The sequence below is a fragment of the Malaclemys terrapin genome, chromosome 3 (assembly GCF_027887155.1).
Source record: "Malaclemys terrapin pileata isolate rMalTer1 chromosome 3, rMalTer1.hap1, whole genome shotgun sequence".
NCBI lineage: Eukaryota > Metazoa > Chordata > Testudines > Emydidae > Malaclemys > Malaclemys terrapin.
The window spans coordinates 161,027,729-161,053,702 of record NC_071507.1 but is presented as its reverse complement, the minus strand read 5'-3'; the positions used below and the strand labels follow the sequence as shown (position 1 = coordinate 161,053,702).

Genomic DNA, 25,974 nt, shown 5'->3' with positions numbered 1-25,974 from the left:
TGCCCATTGTTACGAAGCAGTTCTGTCTTTCGCCTGGATGGCCCTTGCTCTGTTCCAAAAGTAGGGTCTTCAGCTAAATGTAACAAAATCCATGTTGATTCCATAAAGAAGATAAAGGGGCTTCTTTGGACACTTCGATAGACAGGGACTATCTTCTCTTAGGTTTGTAATCTTGTCAGATTTGGTACAGACAATTCAGGGGAGTCCTCAGACCACTGTAAGGAAATGTCTTCAGCTCCTGGGACACATGACCCACGTGCGAGGGTACAAGTCTGCTGCTTTTTGGCTCAGAATGATCTATTCTTCGGTCAGAGATATTTTGGACAGACATGCGACAGTTCTTCTACAGGTGAGGAACTCCCTGGCTTGGTGGAAATATCAACTCAACATCTGTGCAGGTGTTCCCTTCTGGCGCCCAACTCCATCACTAACTTGAACAACAGACACATCACTGTTGGGGTGGGGAGCTCATCTCAGTGCTCTCATGACTTAGGGCAGATGGACAACTCAGGACATCTCCACATGTTTGAGCTCTGGGCTATCAGGAACAACTGCCTCCATTTCCACCTCAATCAGGCGAATCAATCAGGGTCACGACAGACAACATATCCTGCGTGTTGTGCATCAGAAACAGGGAGGAGATTGCCCTCTCTGTGCACCGAAGCTATGGAACTGGTGCATAGCTCATCAGATCCAAATTTCAGCAGTCTACCTCCCAGGCATTCAGAATACCACAGCTAGTGTTCTCAGCAGGCACTTCTCACAGGACTACAAATTGGACCGAGGCTCAAGTCCTTCAAAGAGCGGGGGGGTCTACCGAAGTTGGGTCTCTATGCAACCTCCAGGAACAAGAAGTGTCCTCTTTCTGGCTCAAGAGAAGGTCTGAGCTGCTGTTTTTGTGGGGGGTTCCTTCTGTCCTGGAAGCAGAGTGTGTTCTTTGCATTCACTCCGACTCTGCTTATAGATCCAACCTAGCTGAGACAAGCGTGATACCCTTACCTGCTTCACCTATGTATACATCCACTTCTCAAGACCACTGCTTATCACCTCTCAAAGGATTTGGGTCACATGCTTCACCCCAATCTAGCAGTTCTCCAGCGTTGGGTGTGGTTCCTTGATAGTTTGCAGGGTTAAAATCCTCTTCCGTTGAGGAAGTGCAACAGGAGTTATTGAATGCTAGAAAGAATTCAGCCCGTATTACTTCCCTTCAGAAACAGGAGATTCTCCCATTCATGCTGTCATTGCCACTTCCTGCCTGGATCTATGCCTCTTTCAGTCATCCTGGATTATCTGAAGAAATCGGGTTATTAGCTCAATTAAGGTCCGTTTGGCTGTAATATCAGCCTTTCATCTGATGTAGAGGGGTTTTCCGTATTTGTTCATCCTGTATCGTCTAGGTTTGTTAAGGATGTCAGGAACTCTACCACCAGACTAGAGACCCCACCCTGATCTGGGACCTCAACCTGGCACTCAACTACCTGTTATTAAACATCCATTCAAACGTATGGCAACGTGCTCTCTACTCCATTTGTCTATGAAGACAGCATTTTCAATAGCCATCATGTCAGCTGTAGAGTTAGGGAGATTAGTGTCTTGATTCCAGTTTTCCACCCCCTCCTCCCTTGTACAGAATGCTTCAAAAATAATGCTTCTTTATGGCCACATCCTACATTATTACCTAAGGCTCTCTCGGAGTTCCACCCTAACCAATTATTCATCTACCAGTGTTTTTCCTGAAGCCACACAACTCTGCAGGAGTCCAGTTTTCGTACCCTGGATGTTAGAAGAGTGCTGGCCTTCTACTTGGATAAGATTAAGTAATTTCGAATGTCACCCAGGCTGTTCATCTCCTTTGCAAATAGATCCAAGGAAGCCACAATTTCTGCTCAGACTTTTGAGATAGTTATCTTGATGTATTACCACTTATTTTGAGTCCGCCGGCGTTCTTCTTTCTCTAAGCGTAATAGCATGTTGTATCAAGTCACAAACAACATCCACAGCATTACTTAAGAATGTACCAAAACTTGGCCAAATTATGATCCTTCAAATTTTTTTCTACTATTCTAGATGCCAGTTGCACAGGCATGCTTTGCTCAGGTTTGCAGGGACTGAACAAGATTTTCCTTGTTCCTCCCAACCACCTAGAATCATTGTGATGCCAGATACAGGAACTGAAACTGGGGAGACGCTCTCTCTTGTCCACGCAGTGCCCCCTGTTGCCTAGGCAGCATGCAGTGGTAGCAGCTTGATGCGAATCTAGAGCGGTGAGGGAAAGGGGTTGCCTGTGCAACCTTAATTTGGCCTCCGTATCTTGTGCATTTTGATACTCCCTTTAATTACGTGATCAGAAGCCCTGCCTCATTCAGTGCACAGAATGGATGGCGCTCAGGGAGTAAATCTGGGTTGTGTAGTGAATGAGGTTTTTTGTAGAATTCCTCTTTCATTTGTTGCAAAAGTTGGAAGATGTGTAGTGAATGAGGCAAGGGATTCTGGGACGAGACAGGGTGGTCTTGCGGTTTATGCAGATTCATGCTACCTGGGAGAATTGGATTTTTTCCCCTGTCTCTGCCACACCAAAGTTTTCATAGGGTGGCCACTAATTGTGTGGTCCTTATTTTTTGAGTGACCAACATTCTGGGGCCAGTTTAGAAGAAATGCCCATCATGCCAACTAAATTAAAGGGAGCTGTACCTTAAATATATAAAGCACTATAAAAATGCTAAGTTGTGAAAAATCAAGCTCTGTGCATCTCAAAGTGAGCACCCAAAATTAGTTGTAATTTCTGACAATTTTGTCTTTAAACTCTGTGCCTTAGTACCCCACCCCATTTGTGGAATGGGAATAATATCTTCCTACCTCACAAGGATTTCTTGAGGGCAAATTCATTAATGTTAGTGAAACATTCATAGTTAATGAGTGCCATGGAAAAGACCATGAGGAAATTAATAATTCTGTAGTGAGTACTAAGTTTGAATAGTGTGCAATAAAAATTGAACAAGGATAAAACAAAATTTTGTATAGCTTTCAGAGAACACCCTCTATCCTGTGCACTGAATGTTGTAGAGGTCCGGGGGGGGGAGGAGGAGGAAATAATATGATCATGTAATTAGAGACTATTATAATCCACAATGGGACAGAATTAAGGTTGAATGACCAACCTTAATTCTGGTACACCTCTACCCCGATATAACGCGGTCCTCGGGAGCCAAAAAATCTCACCACCTTATAGGTGAGACCACGTTATATTGGGTTCAGTCCGGTACGGCGTACCGGTAGAGCCGGTACGGCGGACTGGACCATCTTCCCTGGCTGTGATTTAAAGGGCCCGGTGCTCCAGCGGCTGCGGAGAGCCCCGGTCCCTTTAAATCACCGCCGGAGCTCTGACAGCCAGGCTCGGGCGGTGATTTAAAGGGCCCAGGGCGCCACACGAATTTGGATATAACGCGGTAAAGCAGCAGGGCTTGGGTGGCGCTTTAAAAGGTCCGGGGCTCCTCGCTGCTTTACCGCATTATATCCGAATTCGTGTTATATCGGGTCGCATTCTATCGGGGTAGAGGTGTACTTCCTACCTTTTTGAATGCTTGAGTTTGCAACCGTAACTTTCTTTCACCATAGATTTTTTTTTTTAATATAAATCGTATACTATTTACACAATAATATGACTTTACAAAAAAAAGTAAAGTCAAAGCAAACTTTTAACTCATTTCCCCCTGAAATTTCCATTGAATTAGTAATCTCACTTGGACTGTAGTATGGTGATTATAACTCTGTCCCAAGTTTTTTTAGAAAGTCTAATAAAAATATAAAGAATCTCTAATATGCATTAAAATGTGTGTGTTTGTTAAATGCAAAATAAATATTTTTATAATTAGGTTGATTCTTTTACTAACCAGATTTGTTTTATTTTTCAGATAGATGATGATGATGATGATGATGGGCATAAAAGAAATCTTCCTCCACAGCTTATTCAGTGCTTTGCATGTCCATACTGCTTCCTCCTTTTCAGCATAAGAGATGAATGCCTGCAACATATGTCTGGAAAGAATCACTTCCTTCAGGTTTTTAAATTGAGTGGTATGTTGTAATTTGAATGTAGCATCTTTTAGGTCCTTTTGATAATGCATCTATGACATGTGAGAGAATGTGTTTTCAGCTGTGAATTAAAGAAAAAACGTGTATTTCTTTTAGGATGTCTGAAATTGGGGAAAAGATACACAAACTATGTAGATGTACCAGGTTATCTTCATTTGAGATTAATGTTTTGTTAATATGTTGTTATATTCTGACAGAGATTGTATAAAAAGGCGTTTTAGAATTCCATATTTCTGTGTGTCTCCCTGATTCCCATATCAAATTTGCTCCATTTTTCATATATATAAAAACTAGCAGACCTTCCAAAATAAGGCTGGGCTCTAAAAGTCAAGTTGGATTTTGTCCTAGTCACACACCACTAGTAACAAAGTTTAGCAGGCCATATCAGACCCTCAGTGATATCTGTGAAACTCCATTGTCTTAAGTAGACGTGCGTAGGTGTAAAGATTGGAACTTAGGCATGAGTTATGTTGATGCACAAGAAATTATTCGGTTGTCCATTCAATGTGAGCTGTGTTGGTTTCAGAGTTCTAAAACAAGGAACAAATAGTAAACACGTATTTTGTGACAAAAGTAAATGAATAAGATTCTGAATACACACCTGGAGAGTTGACTAGTTGAATAAGAAGTAACCATATTAGTATAGTTATTTTTCATGGTAGAACTGCACTTTAAGGTTCATATGGTCATAAGGAATCCATTGTGATTTGATACAGTCACCTGTTATATAATCTTACCACTCAACAATGAAGCTGTTGACTGACCCCTCATATGTATTCTAAATCTAATGGGCCATTGGAAATTAATAGCCTGTTTGAGGCCCATGAGAGCTGCAGTTGTTTATCACCTCTGAAAATCACGCCACCCATCTTCAAATCTGTTTTTTTACTGTTCTTTAACTGCCATGAAAAGACCAATAATGTAAAGAGGAGACAATATCCTTCATCAGATACAATCCAACTTTAAACATTTCTATACATAAATAGTTAAATACTCAGCTTCCTTCTTTGAATTTATATATCTTTGTAGTTAATAATAGCAATATTGGCCTCCATGCCAGGCAGTTAATGCTTCTGGGCCTGGCCTCAGCTGCCAGGAAATGCTCTTCCCATTGGTTGTTACTACTTAAATATGTGAAAGGTGAACTGCAAGGGGGAAAAACCATCGCCTTTGTTGCCTCTTTGATGTATAATGATGGCCACAAAGATTTTCATAAACTATTCCTACTCGTTTTATATTATTTTCATTCTGTATGCCAGCAACATGTTAGACTTTGTACACATACCCACCAATCCTCCTGCCTCATAACATTTAAAATCTAAGAAGGAAATACTATGAAAGATGGGAGAGATGGAGACAATCAAAACATGTAAAAGCTTGTTAAATGTATTATGGCGTATTTTTTTTTCCTACACATTATATTCCTTTTTTAGTTAAAATGCATTAATAAGAGCAGGAGGAGAGTTGATAAGGCCCTTGATGATAGCAGCAAGAAGCTTGAATCTGAAAAGGGTTGGAGAGGGAGCAAGTGGTAGAATTTAAATGGGACGAGGTGACATGGTCATAATGATTGGCAAGGAACGTATTGTTAATAGCTGTGTTCTACGAGATAAAATACTACATGTTGACTTTGAAATATGTGGCTTCATTTTATCCCATCTCATATTGCAGGTGAAACTGGAACACCACTTCCTTTATCTTTCCCATCTTATGCAAAGAAACTTCTTATAGCTTTATGTAAAGAGGTCCCATTCCAAGTGAAGTGCACATCCTGCCACCAGAAGTTACGTTCGCATATGGAGCTAACAGCTCACTTCAGGTTTGTGAGAGTCTATTGTCTATATACAATGAACTTGACTGCATAGATATGTATTGTTTCTCTGAGGTTTTTAAATACCTAGTAGCCCAGTACAGTAGTTAGGCATCAAACGCCTCACAAGTTCCACCTTTTTCCTCATTTTCCCCAGATAATTGAATGGGGTGATGGTGGATTGTATTTCAGTCACTGCTAATGCCTGGGGTGAGGCAGGGAGCACCATAGGGCCATTGAAATGCTGTAAGTATTTGAGGTTGTGATTCTAATAGTTTTAGATCTGGAAAACACATACTCTATTTTCAAAATGGGTCAAAAGCTAAGTGGTGTTATGTATAATTTAAATTAAAATCATGCATCAGAGGGGTAGCTGTGTTAGTCTGAATCTGTAAAAAGCAACAGAGGGTCCTGTGGCACCTTTAAGACTAACAGAATCATAAAATCATATATATATATAATACCACAATCTTACTAGGTGCTTTACTGAGTAATACGTGTTCCTAGCCAGAGAGCATACACAAGATATAGGTAAAAGATGGGACAGTCTTTCAAGAAAGGAGAAGCAAAAGAGGGTTATTGGTGAGGGAGAAGTGGGGAAAAAAAGTGTTCCTGGAAAAGTGGGTTTTAAGGAGGGGACTTGTTTGACAGCAAATGAAAGGCTGTTCGAAGCACAGAGGGTGGCATAGCTGAAGTCATGAAAGAGAGCAAGGGAGCAGTAAGAGGATTTGAAAGAGCCTAAGGAACACATGGAGCAGGAGGAAAGGAGAACAGTATACCGTTCTCAAGCCTATTGAGGCATTAAAAATGTATGAGATGCTTTTAAAGTACCCACTAGATGTGGAATATTCAGTGGGCACCTTTCTGTATGTACCACATTTCAATACTGATGTAATATAAATAGTAAATGATATCAATTTTTTAAAAGTCTGGGGGCATTTATCTGAATGAGCACTTAGTTTTCTATAATGGGTAGTGACTTTTACAAAAATAACTGGTAGGCATTGTACAGTTTGACAAGCTACTGGGCCTGTTAATATGCATTTAAAAAGGGCAGTATTTCTCTATGCAGTGTAGTTGTATCTATGCCATTTCCAGGATATTAGAGAGACTAGATGCGTGAGGTAATATTTTTTATTGGACCAAATTCTGATGGTGATTGAGACAAGCTTTTGAGCCACACAGAGCTCTTCTTCAGGTCCGGGAAAGATTTTCCCAGCGTCATCCTCAAAGGAAACCTGCACAACACTTTCAAAAGATGAGTCTTGGAGCTTAAATTCATTACTTTGCTAGACACTAAAAATCATGGACTGAAGAAAGGCACTGGATTTATGGCTTATGAACAATTTGTAACCAACCCCTACTTTTGTGCTATGACTGTAGAAATGTTAACAGGCCACTCTACCTTGAATGGTCCCTTAGAACAGTGGTTCTCAACCAGGTGTATGTGTACCCCTGGAGGTATGCAGAGGTCTTCCAGGGAGTACATCAACTCATCTAGATATTTGCCTAGTTTAACAACAGAATACATAAAAAGCATTGGCAAAGTCAGTAAAAACTAAAATTTCATACAGACAATGAATATACTGCTTATATACTATATGTTGAAATATAAGTACAATATTTATATTCAAATTGATTTATTTTATAATTATTTGGTAAAATGAGAAAGTAAGCAATTTGTCAGTAATAGTGTGCTGTGACACTTTTGTATTTTTATATCTGATTTTGTAAGTCAGTAGTTTTTAAGTGAGGTGAAACTTAGGGGTATGCAAGACAAAACAGACTCCTGAAAGGGGTACAGTAGTCTGGAAAGGTTGAGAGCCACTGCCTTAGCGTATGAGCTAACTGTGTATGCCAGTGGTTCCCAAACTTGTTCCACCGCTTGTGCAGGGAAAGCCCCTGGCGGGCCGGGCCGGTTTGTTTACCTGCCGCGGCCCCAGGTTTGGCCAGTGGCGGCTCCCAGTGGCCGTGGTTCGCTGCTCCAGGCCAGTGGGAGCTGCTGGAAGCGGCACGGGCCAAGGGACGTACTGGCATTTTGCTGTGAAACTGGGAGTACCTTTCCCAGACCTGAAGAAGAGCTCTGTGTGGCTCGAAAGCTTCTCTCTCGCCAACATAAGTTGGTCCAATAAAAGATATTATCTCACCCACTCTCTAGTATTTCCTTAGTAATTTATGTAGTTAGTGGTGGGAGATGTCTGTGGAGTATTTTAAAGGATCACTTTGTAGGTACATCTGTAAAGTTTGGAATATTTAAACCTGTGAATGTCATTTTTATATCCAATTTAGAACTCGTTGTCGTAATGCTGGTCCTGTATCACTGTCGGAAAAGAGCATCTCCCAGGTTGCAGAAATATTTAAAGCAAGAGGTCACTGTCAAAACTGTGACAAACTCTTTGTAGATGAAAGCCAGATCAACCAGCATAGCCATGCAACTCAACACAAAGTTAAAATTATTACCACAATGGAAGAATCCATCTTGATGTTTTGCCATATTAATGAAAGAAATAAAAACCCATCTCAGTTGAGGCAGATTATAAATCAGTCAAGATCTTCACTCCTTAAGAGACCACTGACTTTGAGTGAGCCTGTCTGTGAAAATGAGTCTGCCATTTCAAAAAGGAAAAAAGATTTAGAAGAAAAAAATCAAGAGGCTGGAGTAAGCCTACATCAAGACAATACAGGCAAAATAAAAGCCTGGTTCTGTGAATGCCTTCTGAAGTTTTCAACTGAAGAGTCAGTTGAAAAGCACATTTTGTCAGCAAATAGAATCTGTCACAAGTGTGCTGTATGTGGGAAGCTTGCTGAAAACTCAAGCATCATCCGTCTGCATATGAGTCGGTTCCACGGAGGAGCACACTTAACTAACTTCATTTTCTGGTGCCGGGCATGCAATACAGACCTACTGAGAGAAGAGAACATTATGGCACATGTGACTGAATTTCATGGTGGACATTCTTACTATTATGAACAGGAAGCTCTAGAGAACGAACCTCTGGCATCTTCTTCTGACACACTGTGCAATATCTCCATTAAATGGAAAGAGCGTCTTCCTAGCCCTGTGGATCAGTCCCTTGAGAGAAGTCCTATTTTAGGAAAATGGCAATGCTGCATTTGTGAGGAAATGTTTGAGTCTGAAGACAGCGTTAAACAACATTGTATGTCTTTAGGAAGCCATCAGTTTCACAGGTATTGCTGTGGCTTGTGCAAAAAGCATTTTCACAAAGTGGAAACACTATACCGACACTGCCAAGGGCAGCACAGCCAAGAGATACAGGTTAAATATTTTTGTGGCCTTTGTGGTGATCTTTTTTTCGATGTTGAGGAAGAATTTCTAATCCACTATAAGGGTTTCCATAGCACAGATTACATGTTTGTGTCTGAAGAGTCAATAAAAAATAAAGACGACATTACACTATTAGAAAAAGGTGACTTTCTAACCTGCGGCTGCCGGGAAGAGTACATGTCCAGAATAAACAGAAAGGAAGATCACCGGAATTGTCAGAAAACCCTACTGGAAAAAGGCAATCTGTGGTTTCGCTGCTGCTTCTGTTCAGCAACGGCACAAAATTTCACAGACTTGAATGACCATCTCAGCAAAAGTCACACCCCAAGGAAAAGCCATGAAGAGATGTATGTTGTGAGATGTGGTGCATGCAACAAAAATTTCCATGATATTGTGAGTGCCCATCAACACTATCATGATAAACACTGCTTCTTGCAAAAGCCTGATATAACACATTTTGGATCAGAATCAGAAAGCAAAGTCTTCAACTTTACAGCCAGTGGTGCTTGTGTGGACAAGAAGCCTGATAAACTAAAGTTTCCAGCAAATGTAACTAAAGTTAAAAAAAAGTCAGAATCTCCTTCTCTAAAGAGAGAAGAAGATAGAAGGAAAGAAAGAAGTGAGAATAAAGCGTGTTCTGAAGAACCTGGTGAAGAAGGTATGTAGAAATTATGGCTTTAGTTCGTTTTTTAATGCACAATAGGAAAAAATTACAGTTGTAATATGCTCGTATAGAAATTGTTCAACAGAACACGTCAATATACCATGCGCCTATATCCAGTCTGTACATATGAAATAATGAAAACTCAGTTATATGTTTAAAGTTGTAATTTTAGTGAGTTTCTTGTGCCAAATCCCAAGAACTAAAGTTGAACTTTTTATTATTAAATGCTTTATAAAATCTGTTTCTTGTTTGTACCATGCAAATAATTTACCAAGACTCTGTGGACCATGCTTACCATGGAATTCTGTACTGACCACAGGAATTAGCTGGAACTGGACAGCAGTCTTCAGATGCTGCTCTTCCTCTTTTTCTCCTCTCAATCACCCTTTCTATGAAGGGAGAAGACACTCCAGTAGTAGGTAAAGTCAAAGCTAGGGAAAATCACATGGAAGCTGTGAGAACCACATAGCAAGAGGGGGTAGCTTTTGACTCCAAAATGTATGTCATTCAGGAAAAGCATTCCTTCTATCCAACCTGAGTGTACATAAGCAGCCACTTATAACCTGCATTACTACTCTACCCTGCCTACTATTAAGTGGTGTTTTAAAATGAGCAAACAGCTGGTGTCCCTGTGGAAGATGCCCTTGGAGAGACTTGGGCCCAGAATCGCTCATTATCAGATAAAAAGGGACTTGGGAACACTTGGTATCACTTAAAAATTCCCTGTCATCATGAAAATACCAACAGTAAAGGGATCCAAACAGATTCCTATCAAAACCCTCCCTTTGGATAAGGCAAATGGTTGCAACGTGGAGTCCTCACAGGGAATAGAAGTCCTTGGAAGACCAGGGTGGGTAAAGAAAGGTCTCCTATGAGAATACAAAGTGTGTGTGTGTACGTATGTAAGAGAGATTTTTCTATTTTCTTTATGCGTGTGTGTGTGTGTGTGTGTGTGTGTGTGTGTGTTTTCACTCACTCTCACACGCACATGCACTCACATACAGTGATGCTGGGTATCACAGCCTATTATTAAGGTTGCCTCATGCTTTCTATTATAAGACTGGTTTCATTTGCTTATAACTTTTGCCAGACTATAATCATTTTCACTGAAATTTTCTGTACAGGTTGTGTGCCTCAGGCTGAATTTTTCTGATAAATTATTCTGTAACTATTTCCGAGAATGAAGCTAGAGAAAAGTAGTTTGTGGCCATATTAAAAAATTCTGGCAACCTTTTATTTAAAATGCCCCCATGTTTTTGAGCAGAGACTTGAAATGTAGCCAAGGGGTGGCCTTTTTGTCAGGACTATGCCTTTTTCCGTCCCCATGAAAATCTATCCAAATTTAGCCAATTTATAAGCCATTGCACATGCTCAGTCGACACTTGATACTGGGTCAGAGCTAAAATCCCCAGAGATTATTTGCACCGAGCATGCTCCAGCACAGAGCTGAAGAGGGATGAGCAGGACTTTCCCTTAAAAAGCAGCATTTCCTGGCTGCTCCAGTCCATGATGAGTCCATGTCCTGGCACTTGAACTAAGAGCAGGAGACTCCCCTGCTGGATCCATGCAGTGTGGAGGAGGAAGTCACCTGACTCAAATGCAGAGAGGACAAGAGCTGGATCTGAGGATGATCTAGTAAACGAGACAAGAAGCCTCTGGGGGAGAGAAGACTGATACTGGGAGCCAGGGAGTGAAATATAGGGATGGAAGACCATGATTGGATGAAGAACAAGGGGAAATTTGGGACTGGCTGGGCAAGAAGGCTGGAACTAGGAACCAGTGGGGTGAAACACAAGCAAGATAGGTCTGATAAGGAGCCATAGTGTGGAGTGGTAGCTGGGACTGGCTGGGCTAAGAGATTGGAACAAGTACACAGTGGGAGTGGGGGACGCTGAAACTGGATGAAGAGTTTATGGAGGGAGACTGGGACTGGAAGCCAGTGGGGACTGTGAACATGGGTATGGCGGTGAGTCAGGGAAGAGAGAGATCAGATGAGAAGCCAGGATAGGTGACTTGGGACTGGCTGGGCAAGGAGAGAGGGAGGAGAACAAAAAGATCTGGATGTTGGTGGGGACTGGGTGTGGCGTGGCAAGGAGACTGGGATGCAGAGTCCAGATGCTGAAACTAGGATGGGATGGGCAGGAGACTGGGCCTGTGATGGGAAACCTAAGGAGTAACTAGGTGAGGAGACAGGGTCTGAGACAAGCAGCCAGGGGTGGGAAGAAACAGGACTGGGACAGGAACAAGTTGGAGGGGACAAGGCAGAAAGAGGAATAAGGGAAAGAGGTATAAGAGCTTAAGGGAAAGAGATATAAGAGTCTGTGCCCCCTGGAGCACACTCCCCTGCAGAGCCTGGCGTGGAATCCAAGATTCCAGAGTTTCTCCTTTCCTCAGCTTGTCTAGCAAATATCAGTAAAACCTGTTGGCAAAGTCTGTGTCATCTCCCTCTAGTAGCTGATCCACATAGAGAATGAAAACCTACTCAGCTGTCAGTTATTCTGTTAACTTATGTGGCAGAAGTCTGTGCAGTGGATTTTAAGGTTCCAACCTGATGGCCCATGTGGGTGTCATGATGAAGCCACATGATGGAATTTGGTTTTGCAGGTTTTTAATTAGCTTTTTGTGGGTGATTTCCTATGTTAAAGGGCATTATTAAGATTGCAAAGTTAAGCACTGAAACATTAGGAAATGCTAGAATAAAGGGTTGGTCCACACTGGGGCAGGGGATCGATCTAGGAAACGCAACTTCAGCTACGAGAATAGCGTAGCTGAAGTCGACGTTTCCTAGATCGAACTAAGTGTACTTACTGCGGGTCCATGCAGCGCAGGCAAGCTCCCCCGTCGACAGCTCTTCCTCCTCTCGGTGAGCAGGAGTTCTGCAGTCAAAGGGGGAGCGCTTCTGAGATTGATTTATCGCGTCCAGATGAGACGCAATAAATCGATCCCAGAAGATCGATCTCTACCCGCCGAATCAGGCGTGTAGTGTGGACCTAGCCTAAGGCTATTGTAATCTTTATTGGGCCCGCTTGTATGTATTCGTTATGATAAGGTTCTTTATTATATGATCATGCACTGTGCTTGACTTTCCAATCTTAATAATGATCCTTTAACATAGTTTTTTGTATGTAATAACTTAACACAGCTTACATTATATTAACTGCGTGGGTTTTTCTTTGCCCGCTAAAATGCACATTCTGTAAATGCATGTTAGATATTTTGTTATAATATGACCAACACTCCCTGTTCATATGCCATGTCTTTGCTGATCATGGAGTTGGCCAGTTGTTAAAAATTAACTTTGTTTTAATGTGTTGTGTTGTAAATTCTAAAACTAAATTGAATGATCAACAGCTTCAATGTCTTGTAGAAAGTTTGATAGAGCATAAAAAGGGCATATTTTATGCTTCGTGAACACAGTTCCATCTTGAACTAATAGTTATTACATGCATGAAATATAGAGTCCTGAGTGTGGTTCTCTGCCTAGTAAATTTACAGATTACTAAAAGTTACCTCAAGTGGTTACAAAAAAATTGCTATGAAAATAATTACATTTGGTGATCATACTATATGTTATAGTTTTAAGAGTTATTGCTTAGAATTTCTTACAGAATTGCAAATTATGTGGATTTCTTTTGAAAGCACAAATGAGTTTGGAGATGTACAGGTTGAATAAAAACAGAGGTAAATTTTAAAATATATATTCTTATCCATTTGAAGACAGTGAACTGCCAGATTTTGACTATCTGCGCACCATGACTCACATCGTGCTGGTGGACTTAGACAACTGGGGAAGGTTTTTCATTCATCTGCCAGCCAACCTGAACCAAGGGACATTTGTCTGGGGCTTTCAAGGTAAAAATTATCTAAGAAAATAGCACGGAGGGCTTAACAGAAACCCATATAAATACACTAAAAGCATCCTAGAGTGATACCGGGCAAAGAACAGGATCCTTGTTGTAGTCCAAAGTGGACCTTCTATTGCATCAACATGGTGTTTACAAGGCAGCCACCTATAGAAAACTAAGATGATGGGTTCTAAAATACTAACACAAAAACCCATTTAATAAAGAGCATTGCGACCTGTTAGCTAGAGAACTTCCTTAAGAGAAAACATAAATGTTAGCTAACCCTCTCATACTGGAAGTTTGACTTCTGTGTATGACTTAAATGTGTAGCTGAGAGCTGTGAAAGGAATGATAAAGAAAGTGGTTTGTGCGATCCCTCTTGGCCATTTTCACAATTCACACTTACCAATAAGGGATCTCTTGACTCACAGCATTGCGTACTTGTAACTTTGTAACTTATTTAAAATATTAAAACTTTTCTTGTACGCAAGCTGGTGATTGTGAAAACTCCAGAATGTGTGGATTTATGTGAGACATAAACTAATATCCAATAGATACTCCAATTCTATTAGGCATATGTTGAAACAGACTGTACATATTATATAGTAAGTATAGTGAGATCCCTTATTTGAATAATGTATCTAATATATTAATATTTTCTTGTGGAAACCTCTGATAATGACCCTCAGATAAGTTGTGTTAAACGCTTTTTGTGTTGGGAGGCAGCCTTTGACACAAGATGTACCTATTTATACGTATGGTAACTATATTCAGACTTTCTTCACTTCTGATCCTGAGAAGATAACTCTTACAAAAACTAACATTAGAGGCACCATACAGATACAGTTTACCCCATATATCAACCTCTTTTTAGAAATATAGAATGGTATTTAGTTTTATACAATGTTTAGTCAAGAAATAAGATGTTCCATTTTTCAAACCTATTCATTTGTTTTGTCATTTTCCTCTCCTTGAACAGTTTGACTGCTGTTGCTTATGATGATGTGGTGGCATGCATCTTTTATTCTTTGTTGTTTAGGAGGACACAGCAATTGGAAACCTCCAGAACAGTGCAAAATCTTTAATTACCTTAATAAGATTGGATGTTTCTTCCTTCATCCACGCTGTGGTACCAGAAGAGAAGCAGCAGACTTTGCACTCTGCATGCATGTAAGTCATTGCTCTATCTATTTTTGTGGTTTGTGTTTTTGTTGGTGATAAGGTGCATGGGGATGGTATATTTGTGTACATTATAAAACAGTCATGATTAAAATTGCCATAATAAAACTTCAGATGACAAGAACAGATAGTGGATCTGACCAGAGAAAAAGGGAAATGGTTTATAAATATAATGTGTTTATATAATTATATAATTATATATATAAACACAACTCCTTCTGCAGAGGAGTTTTCTGTTTCAAAAGGCTATCTGGTAACGGAACGTTTAGTTTAACGTCTCCCTCACCCCCACATAGGCTGGCCGTCTGGATGAGCACCTGCCCAAACAAATTCCTTTCACCATTCTCTCTGGAGACAAAAGCTTTCTAGAACTGGAGGACCAGTTTAAGAAGACTCAGCGGACAGCTCATATCCTAAACCCTCATGACATCGATGGAGATATGATGTGTGCCTTACTAAACAGCATTTCAGATACTACAAAAGGTAGTACATAAACAATTAGTAGAATCCAAACAATAAAAGAAAGACATCACTGCTGATAGCAATGGCTATACTGTTACCCGTAGTGTTTCTTTAGTTTAGCGTCCTTATTTAATGAATTGATCTACAACTAAAATTGCATTTTTTACTAATATGATTCTTAACTGGGAGGCATGAACAATGAGGAAAGAAATAGTTCAACATATTCTAGAGATTGGAATTATGGACAGAAAATAAAATGAGATTCAACTTGGAAAAACACACACACTAATACATCTGGAGGGAACTGGTCTGGATAACAGATGGACTGGTAACACTGCCTATTATTAAGGTTGCCCAATGCTTCCCATTATAAGACCCTGTTTTCAGTTGCATATTACTTTGCCAAACTTTAACCATTTGGGCTTACATTGTACATTCTGGGTGTAGGCTGCAGGCAGAATACTTCTGGAATATTTCAGCTGAAACAATTCAGCTGTTTGCAAGAATAAAACTAGGGGGAAATATTTTACCTGTGTTTTTTTAAAAAAAGAAAAAAAGGTTCTTGAGATCTTTTCTTTGAAATGCTTTTGGCAGAGACTTTAAATTTGGCTGGGAGTGGATGTTGTGGTTAGGAATGTGCCTTTAGCTGTCCATGTGAAAATCCACCCAAATTTGGCCAAGTTATAAGCCTTTGAAAAAATCTCAGTTGGCACATGGTCAGTAGACTTTTATCACCTACAGGTTCCAAAGATTCACTTGGTCCTCTCACAGCGCTAGTGCTGAACTGAATGCACATGCAGCGTTCCCACTGAGGGATTAGGAATGCTTTCTCTAGTCCAGGGCTATGAAGGCTCAGAAGGACTTTAACTGTAATTGCTACTCTTAGCTCCTCTGGGTCAGGGTGGGGACTGGGGCACTGGAAATGACAGAGCCTTTCTCTCCTTTGCTCTGTGACCTCCTCTTATCATTCATGGAACAGGAATCTATCCGATTTGAATGCAGAGGGGACAAATGTGGACCAATGTGAAGGCGTAGAAGATTGGGACAAGGAGCCTTGTGAGACATGGATTAGAAGGGAGGAGAGAAACTGGGAGGTTGGAGCGGGAACCTGGTACTGGTTGGTGAGGGGAGTCAGGGACTCATTGAGCGTTTTAAACTGGGACTAGGAGCCTGTGGGCAGGGGGGATCTGTCGCCCAGGGGTTCTCAAACTGGGGGTCGGGACCCCTCAGGGGGTCGTAAGGTTATTACATGGGGGGGCCGCGAGCTTTCAGCCTCCACCCCAAACCCCTCTTTACCTCCAGCATTTATATTATATTAAAAAGTGTTTTTAATGTATAAGGGGCGTTGCACTCAGAGGCTTGCTATGTGAAAGGGGTCACCAGTACAAAGTCTGAGAACCCCTGCTGTAGCCAGTTGTCTGTGGAGGAGGAAATACAGAGATCAGACAAAGAGCTGGCAAGAGGTGGGTAACTGCGACTCACTGATCAAAGACTGGGAAAAGGAGCCAGGGAGGGGTGAGGTGGAAGACTGAGATTGGATGAGGAGCCAAAGGAGTGAGGCTGGGGTGGGGAGGAGACTGATAGGACATGCTTGTGCAACTTCAGTTGGAGAATAGATCTGGGGTGTTTTGTTTTAATGGACCTACCTTACCAAGCAATCCAGATAGTTGTATATGAATGCCCTGCCACAACTCCACTAATCTTTGTCTTGCTGAAATTTTATCAGCAGTGATTTTATATTTACTTCCAGATCATTAATGAAAATGTGGCATAGCATTGGGTCTAACGCAGATCCCGGTGCAGCTTCAATAGAAACACCCACATTCAGTGATGATTCCCCATTGACTTTTTTGAGCTGTGTCAGTTATCCAATTCCTAATCCATTTAATGTGTGCTTTGTTGCTATTGTATATTGTTAACTTAATCAGAATGTCTTAAAGTCTAAATTTATTCCATCTACACTGTAACCTTGATCGACCAAACTTGTAATCTCATCAAAGAATGAAATTGGGTTTGTTTGGCAAGATCAATTTTTTTTTCCCGTAAAATAATGTTGACTGGCATTAATTACATTCCTCTCCATTAATTCTTTATTAATCAAATCCAGTATCGGCTTTTTCATTATTTTGCTCAGGATTGATGTGAGGTTAGCCCACCTACTTACAAGAGTCATCCCAACTTGCCCTTTTTGAACATTGACACATTTGAACATTCCAGCATTCTGGAATTCCAAGATGTATTAAAAATTAACATCAGTAAATCAGAGATCTCCTCAGCCATCTCTTCTGACTCTTGGGTACAAGCTATCAGTACCTGCTTATTTTAAAATGTTTACCTCTAATAGATGTTGTCTAATGGACTAGAAAGTACTTCATCCTCATGTAATACAAGTACATCATCCTGCTTCTTTTCAACTACAAAACAGAAATATTTATCGAACATTTCTGCGTCTTCTCATCATTATTAATGATTTTATTGTCTTCCTCTAATAATGGTTCTATACCATTGCTATGATTTCTTTTGCTCATAGCAATGTACTTTTAAAAACAGCTTATTGGCCTTAGCCCTGCAAGCCAGAGATATTTGCCCTGACGTCTTGAGCTTCCTTTCTGAATATTTTTGCAGTTCAAAACAGTTGATATAAATGAGAAGTTATCTTCCCTTTTTTTCCATTTGTTATTAAATATTCCTTTATTTCTAATTGCTGCCTTCACTTTGCTACTGAACCAGGATGGGCTTTTAGCCAAAGTTGTTCTCTTGGTTGTGGAATTTTGGCTCTTTGACCCTCTAATAAACTCTCCTTAGATAATTCCATTTTCATTCAGAGTTTTCTGTCTAAGTTTTTCCTCCCAGTTAAAACAAGGTAGCAATAAACAGCAACAAGAAAACCCTCTCATGCTGTAACAATGTCTAGTTGGTGCAGGAGGATTCCTATTAATCAGCTATGTCTGTCAGTCTACAGAGACATCTGGTGGCTGAACTGGGGTATTGCTGAAGTAATGAGGTTTTTGTGTGTGTGATGTTTTGAGAAGAAACAGCCGTGGACTCACGAATACATTTGTCCCACACCTCCTTTCTCCGAGGCCCCATATTTCAATACCCAGTGACATTGCTTCCCCTTGGAACAGCCACAGCGGGTAGGGTTGTATCACAGGAGATAAACATTTTGAGGAGAGGTGCATCAATGGGGACGGTGGCTAAAAAGGAGAGAACAAATGTGGTGCCAACTTTCTTTTTCATTTGTCTTTATAATTAACTTTTTGGCACTAATAGTAGGGATTTCCAACAATGCTTAGCAACAGAAAGTCTTGCTAACTAACTTCAGAACATCCAATTTAATCAAGTCAAACACCTACAGTTTTCTAGAAAATCTTCTTGTGACTTATAATTTCTCTTTCAAACATGAAAAAAATATTTTAATAACTGAGCTGGATTATTAAGACACTACTACAAAAATATTCTCATTCCGTTCCTTTGATTGTGTATTAAACAATTTGCATAATTATAGAGGAGTAACACAACTAAGAATAATAGTCTCAATGTGTGTTGTAATTCTATAACCCTGTTATAAACTTGTTCAAATAATTGAACCCACAAGGAATATTACACATCCAAAGTAACCTGAGTATTTTTCATACAGTAATGTCTTTGTTGTCCTGCTCAAGTGTAGCTGTTTAAAGTGTTTATTGATGTGAGTAATAGAGTTCTACCTTCCTAAGTTTGGGCTGTTTGTATTTTTTAATGATCTTGTTTTTCATCAGCCTGGGTTAGCAACTGCCAAAGCAGATTTTCCTTGAAGGGCGGGGAGTTGAGGGAAACAAAGGATGTGTTGGCTCATGAAAACGCTTAAATACTAAAGAAGGCAATTAAAAGACTGAAGGCCTTTGTCCTTCAGATAGCTCTGCAGCTTCATCTCCTGCATTTCGAAACCTAGAAAATGCTGTGGGGAGTTTGAAAACTGTTTGTCAAAAAAATATACTGTAATTGTCTTGAAATAACGAGTTAAATATAGGGAATTAGTTAAATATTTTCAAAAGGTTTAATGACGTTGGGAGAGGGTGCTCTCCCTTTAGAGGTCTGAACTATCCCTGTTTAAATACCTTTTCTCTAAAGGTTGAGTGATGTGTAATCGATCCACACTTCTGGATTCGTGTCCATCATATGACTTTTTTTATTATTTGTTAAAAATAACTCATGTTGTGCGGTAATGTCCATTGCACTCATGGGGCAAGATATATTCCCTGCTCCAGAGAACACAATCTGTTTAAACATTTCTAGCATGTAGATGCTGTGTACATAAATTAGGAAACACTGGTTTAGATACAAAAGTGTAAAAAAACAAAAACTCTTCCCCCCCAACCCCTCCCCCCCAAAAACTTCTCCCCTTCCTTATCTTATAACGCTTCCTAAGTTAAGTAAGTCTCAGTAACTCTTCTAGGAGGAAGGGCTGCTTCACCTACATTATCGATGGAAGGCCTGTTAGGGAAAGCTGGAATGTCATTGCTGCGGTAACGTTATCCAGGCTGCTAAAGGGTTACAGCTGCTCAGTGCTTCTATTCTTGGGAGCTCTGGTGTTATCAGCACTAGCAGATAGTGCATGCTGCTAATTCAGCAGACCTCAGTGCTACTCGTAAAGGAAGATCATAGGCATAGTTTGGTGACAGAGGCACTTGGACAGGTTTATTGCCAACACACGCAGTCCCAGCATCACATAGAAGCTACAAGTACACTAACACATGAGTGCCCGTGGCAAGGAGGAGCTTAGCAGTGGGAATTTCTGCTGTCCCCTCGGCCTTACAAAAAGTTAAGGCGCGAGGTACCCTGACATTTATAGATTGAGACAAACAACTTATGTACTGTACTACCTTAGGTGTACTTACTTAGGTACTGTATTACCTTCATGACATCTGCTTTTTACCTCCCCTTGTACCTTGCTCCAGATATCTCGGGCAAAACATCCTTATTCATCACTTCTGTCAAACCCTCTTATCTTCTGTTAGGTCAGGATATACCTCTGCTAATCTTTTGGAATGTGTTCACATGCATACCCAGTATCTGTTGCTTCTTAGGAGTGCCTCTGTTTTATCAATGCTAGCAGTACCCTTGTCAAATTCATGTATCAAACCGTGAACTTGTAAGAATCTGCTTTAATACGTGGCCTGATTTTGGTTCACAGCATGGCCTGACTTTGACTATGGTTCAGGCCTCAGGTCTTGCACCAGGTCTCGTGCTTCATGCGCGCTCTCTCTCTCTCCCTCTCTACCTGTCCTAGGTAAAAAGACATGTATTGCCATGTGAAGGCAACTAGATTGATGCTCATCCTAATCTTTAGGATTCCAGCCTTTTTGATTAATCCAGTTTTCATGTCCCTGTTGATCTCAGCTGCTTGTAGTGGGATTTCTAGAGAATGAAACCATTAGTGAGATATCTTGACTCTTGCCCATGAGAAAACAGGATGCTCAATGGACCTGGAGGTTGATAGAGAACAAGTGTAGCACATGAATGCTTATGTGATATTTGTCAGTCTTCTCTGCTTAGTTCTACACACAGCAGCTTGCCTTCTAAGTGAAGTTGCTGCATGACCTTCTGTAAAATAGGAGTTCATGGCAACAGCAGGTGCTCAGGTCTGGGATTGTAAAACGGCAGTAAGCGTTGTGTAGAAGCCAGCTATACAGAAAAAATTCTCTGGTCAGACTCTGAGGACAGATGATGTCTCTTAGTTGTGGTATCAGAGCAGTAGCAGGCAATCAGACAAACTTTCTGTGCTGCATTTATTCCAGTTAAGGGTAATTTTTCTCCCATTGGTAGTCCAGTCTGTCGCCTGCCTTCATTTGTGTTAAATAATTGGGGGTGAGGGGGTTTGCAAGAGAAGGGTATTACTGCTGCTATTATTTTTATTATTATTATTTGTATTACCATAATATGTAGGAGCCCTAGTCATGGACCAGTACCCTGTTTTGCTTGGCACTACACAGACACAGAACAAAGACAGTCCTTGCCCTAAAGAGCTTTCAATCTATGAATAAGACGAGGCAACAGATGGATACAGACAGATGGGGGGAGTACAAGGGTATGTCTACACTACAAAATTATGTTGACCTACGTTAGGTCAGCATACAGCCACTGCAGCACTTAAGTTGCTTTTGCACATCCATGCTCTGCTCTTTATGGTGCGCCAGGAGCATTTGTACCAATTGTACTGTCAGCGTGGGGCATTGAGGTATGACTTCTGAAAGCTAGTAACAGTTGATGTAAGCAATGCAGCGTTTACACTGCTGCTGCATCAACCTAACTACATCAACATTGACTCTACACCTCTTGTGGAGGTGGAGTTAAGTCAGTGTAGTGGGGCAAGTTACATCTGTGGGAGCGAAATTTTAGTGTAGACACTTACGTGGGTGGGTCGAGGTAAGCTGCCTTGCGACAACCTAACTCTAGTGTAGACCAGGCCCAAGGAACAAGAAGACATTATTTGTCAGCGTGATAGACTGTGATCTCTGCACACTAGCAGCTGTGACAAAGTTCCTCCTCTATCTTGGTAGGTCCTGCACTTATTGGCGGATTTTCTTGCCTCAGAGATTCACCATGTGGGTTGGGGAACAGTCCAGAGACCTTCCCCTCTGGAAGATCCCACAGTCCAGGTCAATTGGGAGGTTTGGGGGGAACCCAAGCCCGCCCTCTACTCCGGGTTCCAGCCCAGGGCCCTGTGGACTGCAGCTGTCTATAGTGCCTCCTGTAACAGCTGCATGACAGCTACAACTCCCTGGGCTACTTCCCCATGGCCTCCTCCAAACACCTTCCTTATTCTCACCACAGGACCTTCCTCCTGGTGTCTGATAACGCTTGTACTCCTCAGTCCTCCAGCAGCACACCCTCTCACTCTCAGCTCCTTGAGCCTCTTGCTCCCCGCTCCTCACACTCACACCACAAACTTAAGTGAGCTCCTTTTAAAACCCAGGTGCCCTGATCAGCCTGCCTTAATTGATTCTAGAAGCTTCTTCTTAATTGGCTCCAGGTGTTCTAATTAGCCTGCCTGCCTTAATTGGTTCTAGCAGGTTCCTGATTACTCTAGTGCAACCCCTGCTCTGGTCACTCAGGGAACAGAAAACTACTCATCCAGTGACCAGTATATTTGCCCTCTACCAGACTCCTGTACCGCACTGGTCTGGGTCTGTCACACAGCCTAACCGCTGACAAGTTTTTGTAGAACAATAATGAGGTTGTTTTATGGGGTCTCTTCCCAAATGTCAGGGATAGCAAGGAAAAAGCATAACGGTGTTTTGTTTGAAAATTTATCAAGTGAGCAGTAGAGGCTGGCATCATGGGCCATCTGAAGGCAGGAGTCAACATTTTGTTACTGCATTGAGAGAGAATATGTAGGGTGGGGATAGGCTGTGATGAAAGCCTTGAAAGCTAAGACACATTTAGGTCTTCTGATTAGTTTTTAATAAATAAACCCAGATAAAACACCCCAGTACAAAAAATAAATTGGTGTTTATACAATACATACTAGGAAAACACTGAAAATGGTTACTTGTATCTAAGGACTTGTCTGCACAGAGCAGTGGCGCGGATTGCAGGGATAATTGCTAAAGTGCACTAATGTGTTCATTAATTGATCCATGTAGACTCTGCCGGTGTGCTCTAAAGGTTCCCTAATGTGCTACTTTAAAGTGCACTAAGTTTGAAACAGTATATACTATGAGTAATGTATGAAATATACATTATTCATTACGGTATATACAAAGAGAGCCCCCCAAAAACTCAATATTTGGATACTACATAAAACTCAAAAATTGCTAAAAATAACCCTCTCAAAAGGAAATTAATAACCCCCCCCAAAAAAACAGAAGCTGGCATTAATTTGCAATAAGGAAGGGGGAGCTCGTTGGAGGGATGTGAAGAAAGGAGTGACATGGTCAAAGCAATAGAATAGGAGATTGATCTTCGCAGCAGCATTCTGAATGAATATGAGCGGCTCAAGACTGCATTTGTTAAGAACAGAGAAAAGGATGTTACATTACATTAATTGAGATTATGAGCATCTACATGAAAGCTTTAAATGGGTGGTTCCATAGGAAAGCCTGTATCTTAGAGATGTTGTACAGAAAGTACCTGCAAGATTTAGACATAGCCTGGATGTGAAGACCTAAAGGTTCGAGTCAAAAATGATACTTTGGTTACAGGCCAGAGTGACAGACCCGATAGTAGTGGTCCCACAGAAAAGAGATGGTTTGGGAGGGATTCAAGGGAAAGATTGAACACTGTTGCACTTGAGCTGACAAGTAGACATTCACAAAAAAAGTCAAAGGGAAAGGCAGCTGAGATTTTAATTTGGACAGAGGGAGACGGGACTGGAGAAGAGAGGTACATCTGCAGGTAGTCAGCATAGAGATGGTAGTTTGGATTTGTGAGTAGAGGGTAGAGGGAGAGCAGAAGGGGAGCAAGCATAGAGAGCCCTGTAAAGCCCCCATAGAAAGTTGAAGGGGGGTGTGGAGAATCCACTGAAGGAGCAATTAAAGAGGAGAACTAGGGGAGGACAGCATCACAGAAGTGAAGGAAGGACAAGATTCCAATAAAAGGAACATGATCGAGGAGAAGGCAGATGGGGAGGTAGTCAAAGAGGCAAGTGGGGTCAAGTGTTGGGTTTTTAAGATGGAAGAGGTTAAAGCATGCTTGTATTGTGAAGGGAAAGATCCAAAGGAGAGCAAGAGATTAAGGAGAAGAATAAGGGAGGAGATGATGGGATGGGGTCACTGGAAAAGTGGGGAAGGATTAGAGGAGGAGAGCAGATGAGAAACTTATGAATATGTGACAGGAGAAGGAAGAGTTGTAGGAGAGAATAGGGGAAGGAAAGGCAAGCTAAGGTGACGGGAAAGGTTACATTTGAAGAAATTGGTGTGAGAGCCTGTGCAGAGAGAGAAGTAGTCAAAGGTTTGTGGAGTGAGTCAAGGTGATAAAAAGGCAGCTGGGATTGCAGGCATGGGCTTCAGTTGGAGAAGTAGCGGTTTTCGTTAAGAAGATGGTAGAATTGAAGGAAAAGAAAACAATTTTGTAGTGGAGGTGGTTAGCCTGGTCATGGGATTTTCACCAGAGTTAATTTTCAGCATGAGGCAGGACTGAAGGAAGCACGTGTTGGGGGTGAGCCAGGACTGGGATTTGGCAAGGAGGACTTTGCAATGGGAGAGAAGGGCAAAAGAGTCAAGGATGGAGGAGAGTGAAGCATGGAGAGAATCACCAACCATATCAGTGGAAGAGAGGGTAGGGAGGAGATGTGCTGAAAGCAGAGGAGAAGTTATCAATGCTGATGGACTGGCAGGTTGTGGAAAGGCCAAGGTTTTGGGTGGGAGGTGCTACTGGGTGATGCTAAAAAAGACTAGCTGATGGTGGGAACTACAAAGGGGTAACGGTAACTAGGAAGGGGATGTGGAGCCAGTGGGGGAGTGATATGGATGTTCTAATGCAGAAGAAGGGTGTGGTGAGAGCCATGGGTGTGTGGTAGATGGACAAGATTAAAAAAACACTGCAGTGGGGGTTACGAACGGCAGATGGTGCTGGTGTACTAACATGTCAGTGCTCTGGTATCTCAGCTAGACTACATTCTCCACCAGGGAGTTCTGAAATCTGAGTAGTTAAGGATGAACTAACCTGTTTGATTCCTCCTTCAGACAGCAGGGTGGGAACATCTCGATTTCTGAGCTCCCTACTTATCTAGAAGCTACCTTCCTGTTCGCTACAACTTCCTGTTGTCCTCCACATCTGCCTTCCTCCAGCAAGAACTTGGCAGCACGTGAGGGGATACGAAGTGGGGGAGATGAGCAGTAGTGTCACTCAGAGGGAGTAGATACAGTACAGTGCAGTGAATTGATAGATGTAATTTACTTGACAGAGTGCACTGGAGAGGATTGAGGGCCTTAATGTAAGGCCTACCCAGCCAAAGAAGCATGTGATGTCTCCTAGGCTGTGCATCCCCAGTGGTGTGGGGAGCAGCAGAGTTTGCTAAGCGTATCTCTCTTTGAGATCAGTTTTGATTGATAAAGGTAATTAGTGTTGACATACATAGACTTCTGTAAGGCATTGGACTTGGTACTTCACAACATTTTGATTAAACAAAACTGAAATATAAAACTAGCATGGCGCACACTAAATGGATTAAAAAGTGGCTTATTGATAGGTCTCAAAATATAATTGTAAATGGGATCATCATACAGTAGTTCCGTTTCCAGTGGGTTCCCACATAGCTTGGCATTATGCTATTTTACATTGTTATCAGTAATCTGAAAGAAAACATAAAATCAATCACTGATAAAGTTTGCAGATAACACAAAAATTGGGGGAGTGGTAAATAATGAAGAGAATCACTGATTCAAAGCAATCTGGATTGCTTGGTAAACTTGGTGCAAGCAAACAATATGTGTTTCAATACAGCTAAATGTAAATGTATACATCTAGGAACAAAGAACATACGCCGTATTTACAGGAGGGGGGGCTCTATCCTGGAAAGCAGGGACTTTGAAAAAGATTTGGGGGTTGTGGTGAATAATCAACTAAACATGAGTTCCCAGTGCGACGCTGTGGCCAAAAGAGCTAATGCGATCCTGGAATGCATAGACGGGAATCTTGAGTAAGAGGAGAG

General features: G+C 41.4%; 1 protein-coding gene across 1 annotated transcript in view; it reads left to right on the top strand.

Annotated features, from left to right (window-relative positions):
• Positions 1–25,974, top strand: part of ZNF451 (zinc finger protein 451) — a 79,836-nt gene that overhangs the window by 38,405 nt on the left and 15,457 nt on the right. Inside the window, exons 8-13 of the mRNA XM_054023824.1 lie at positions 3,912–4,074; positions 5,764–5,911; positions 8,192–9,846; positions 13,570–13,704; positions 14,737–14,867; positions 15,173–15,359. Of these exons, the coding sequence (XP_053879799.1) occupies positions 3,912–4,074; positions 5,764–5,911; positions 8,192–9,846; positions 13,570–13,704; positions 14,737–14,867; positions 15,173–15,359 (2,419 nt within the window). The remainder of the gene's footprint in view (positions 1–3,911; positions 4,075–5,763; positions 5,912–8,191; positions 9,847–13,569; positions 13,705–14,736; positions 14,868–15,172; positions 15,360–25,974) is intronic.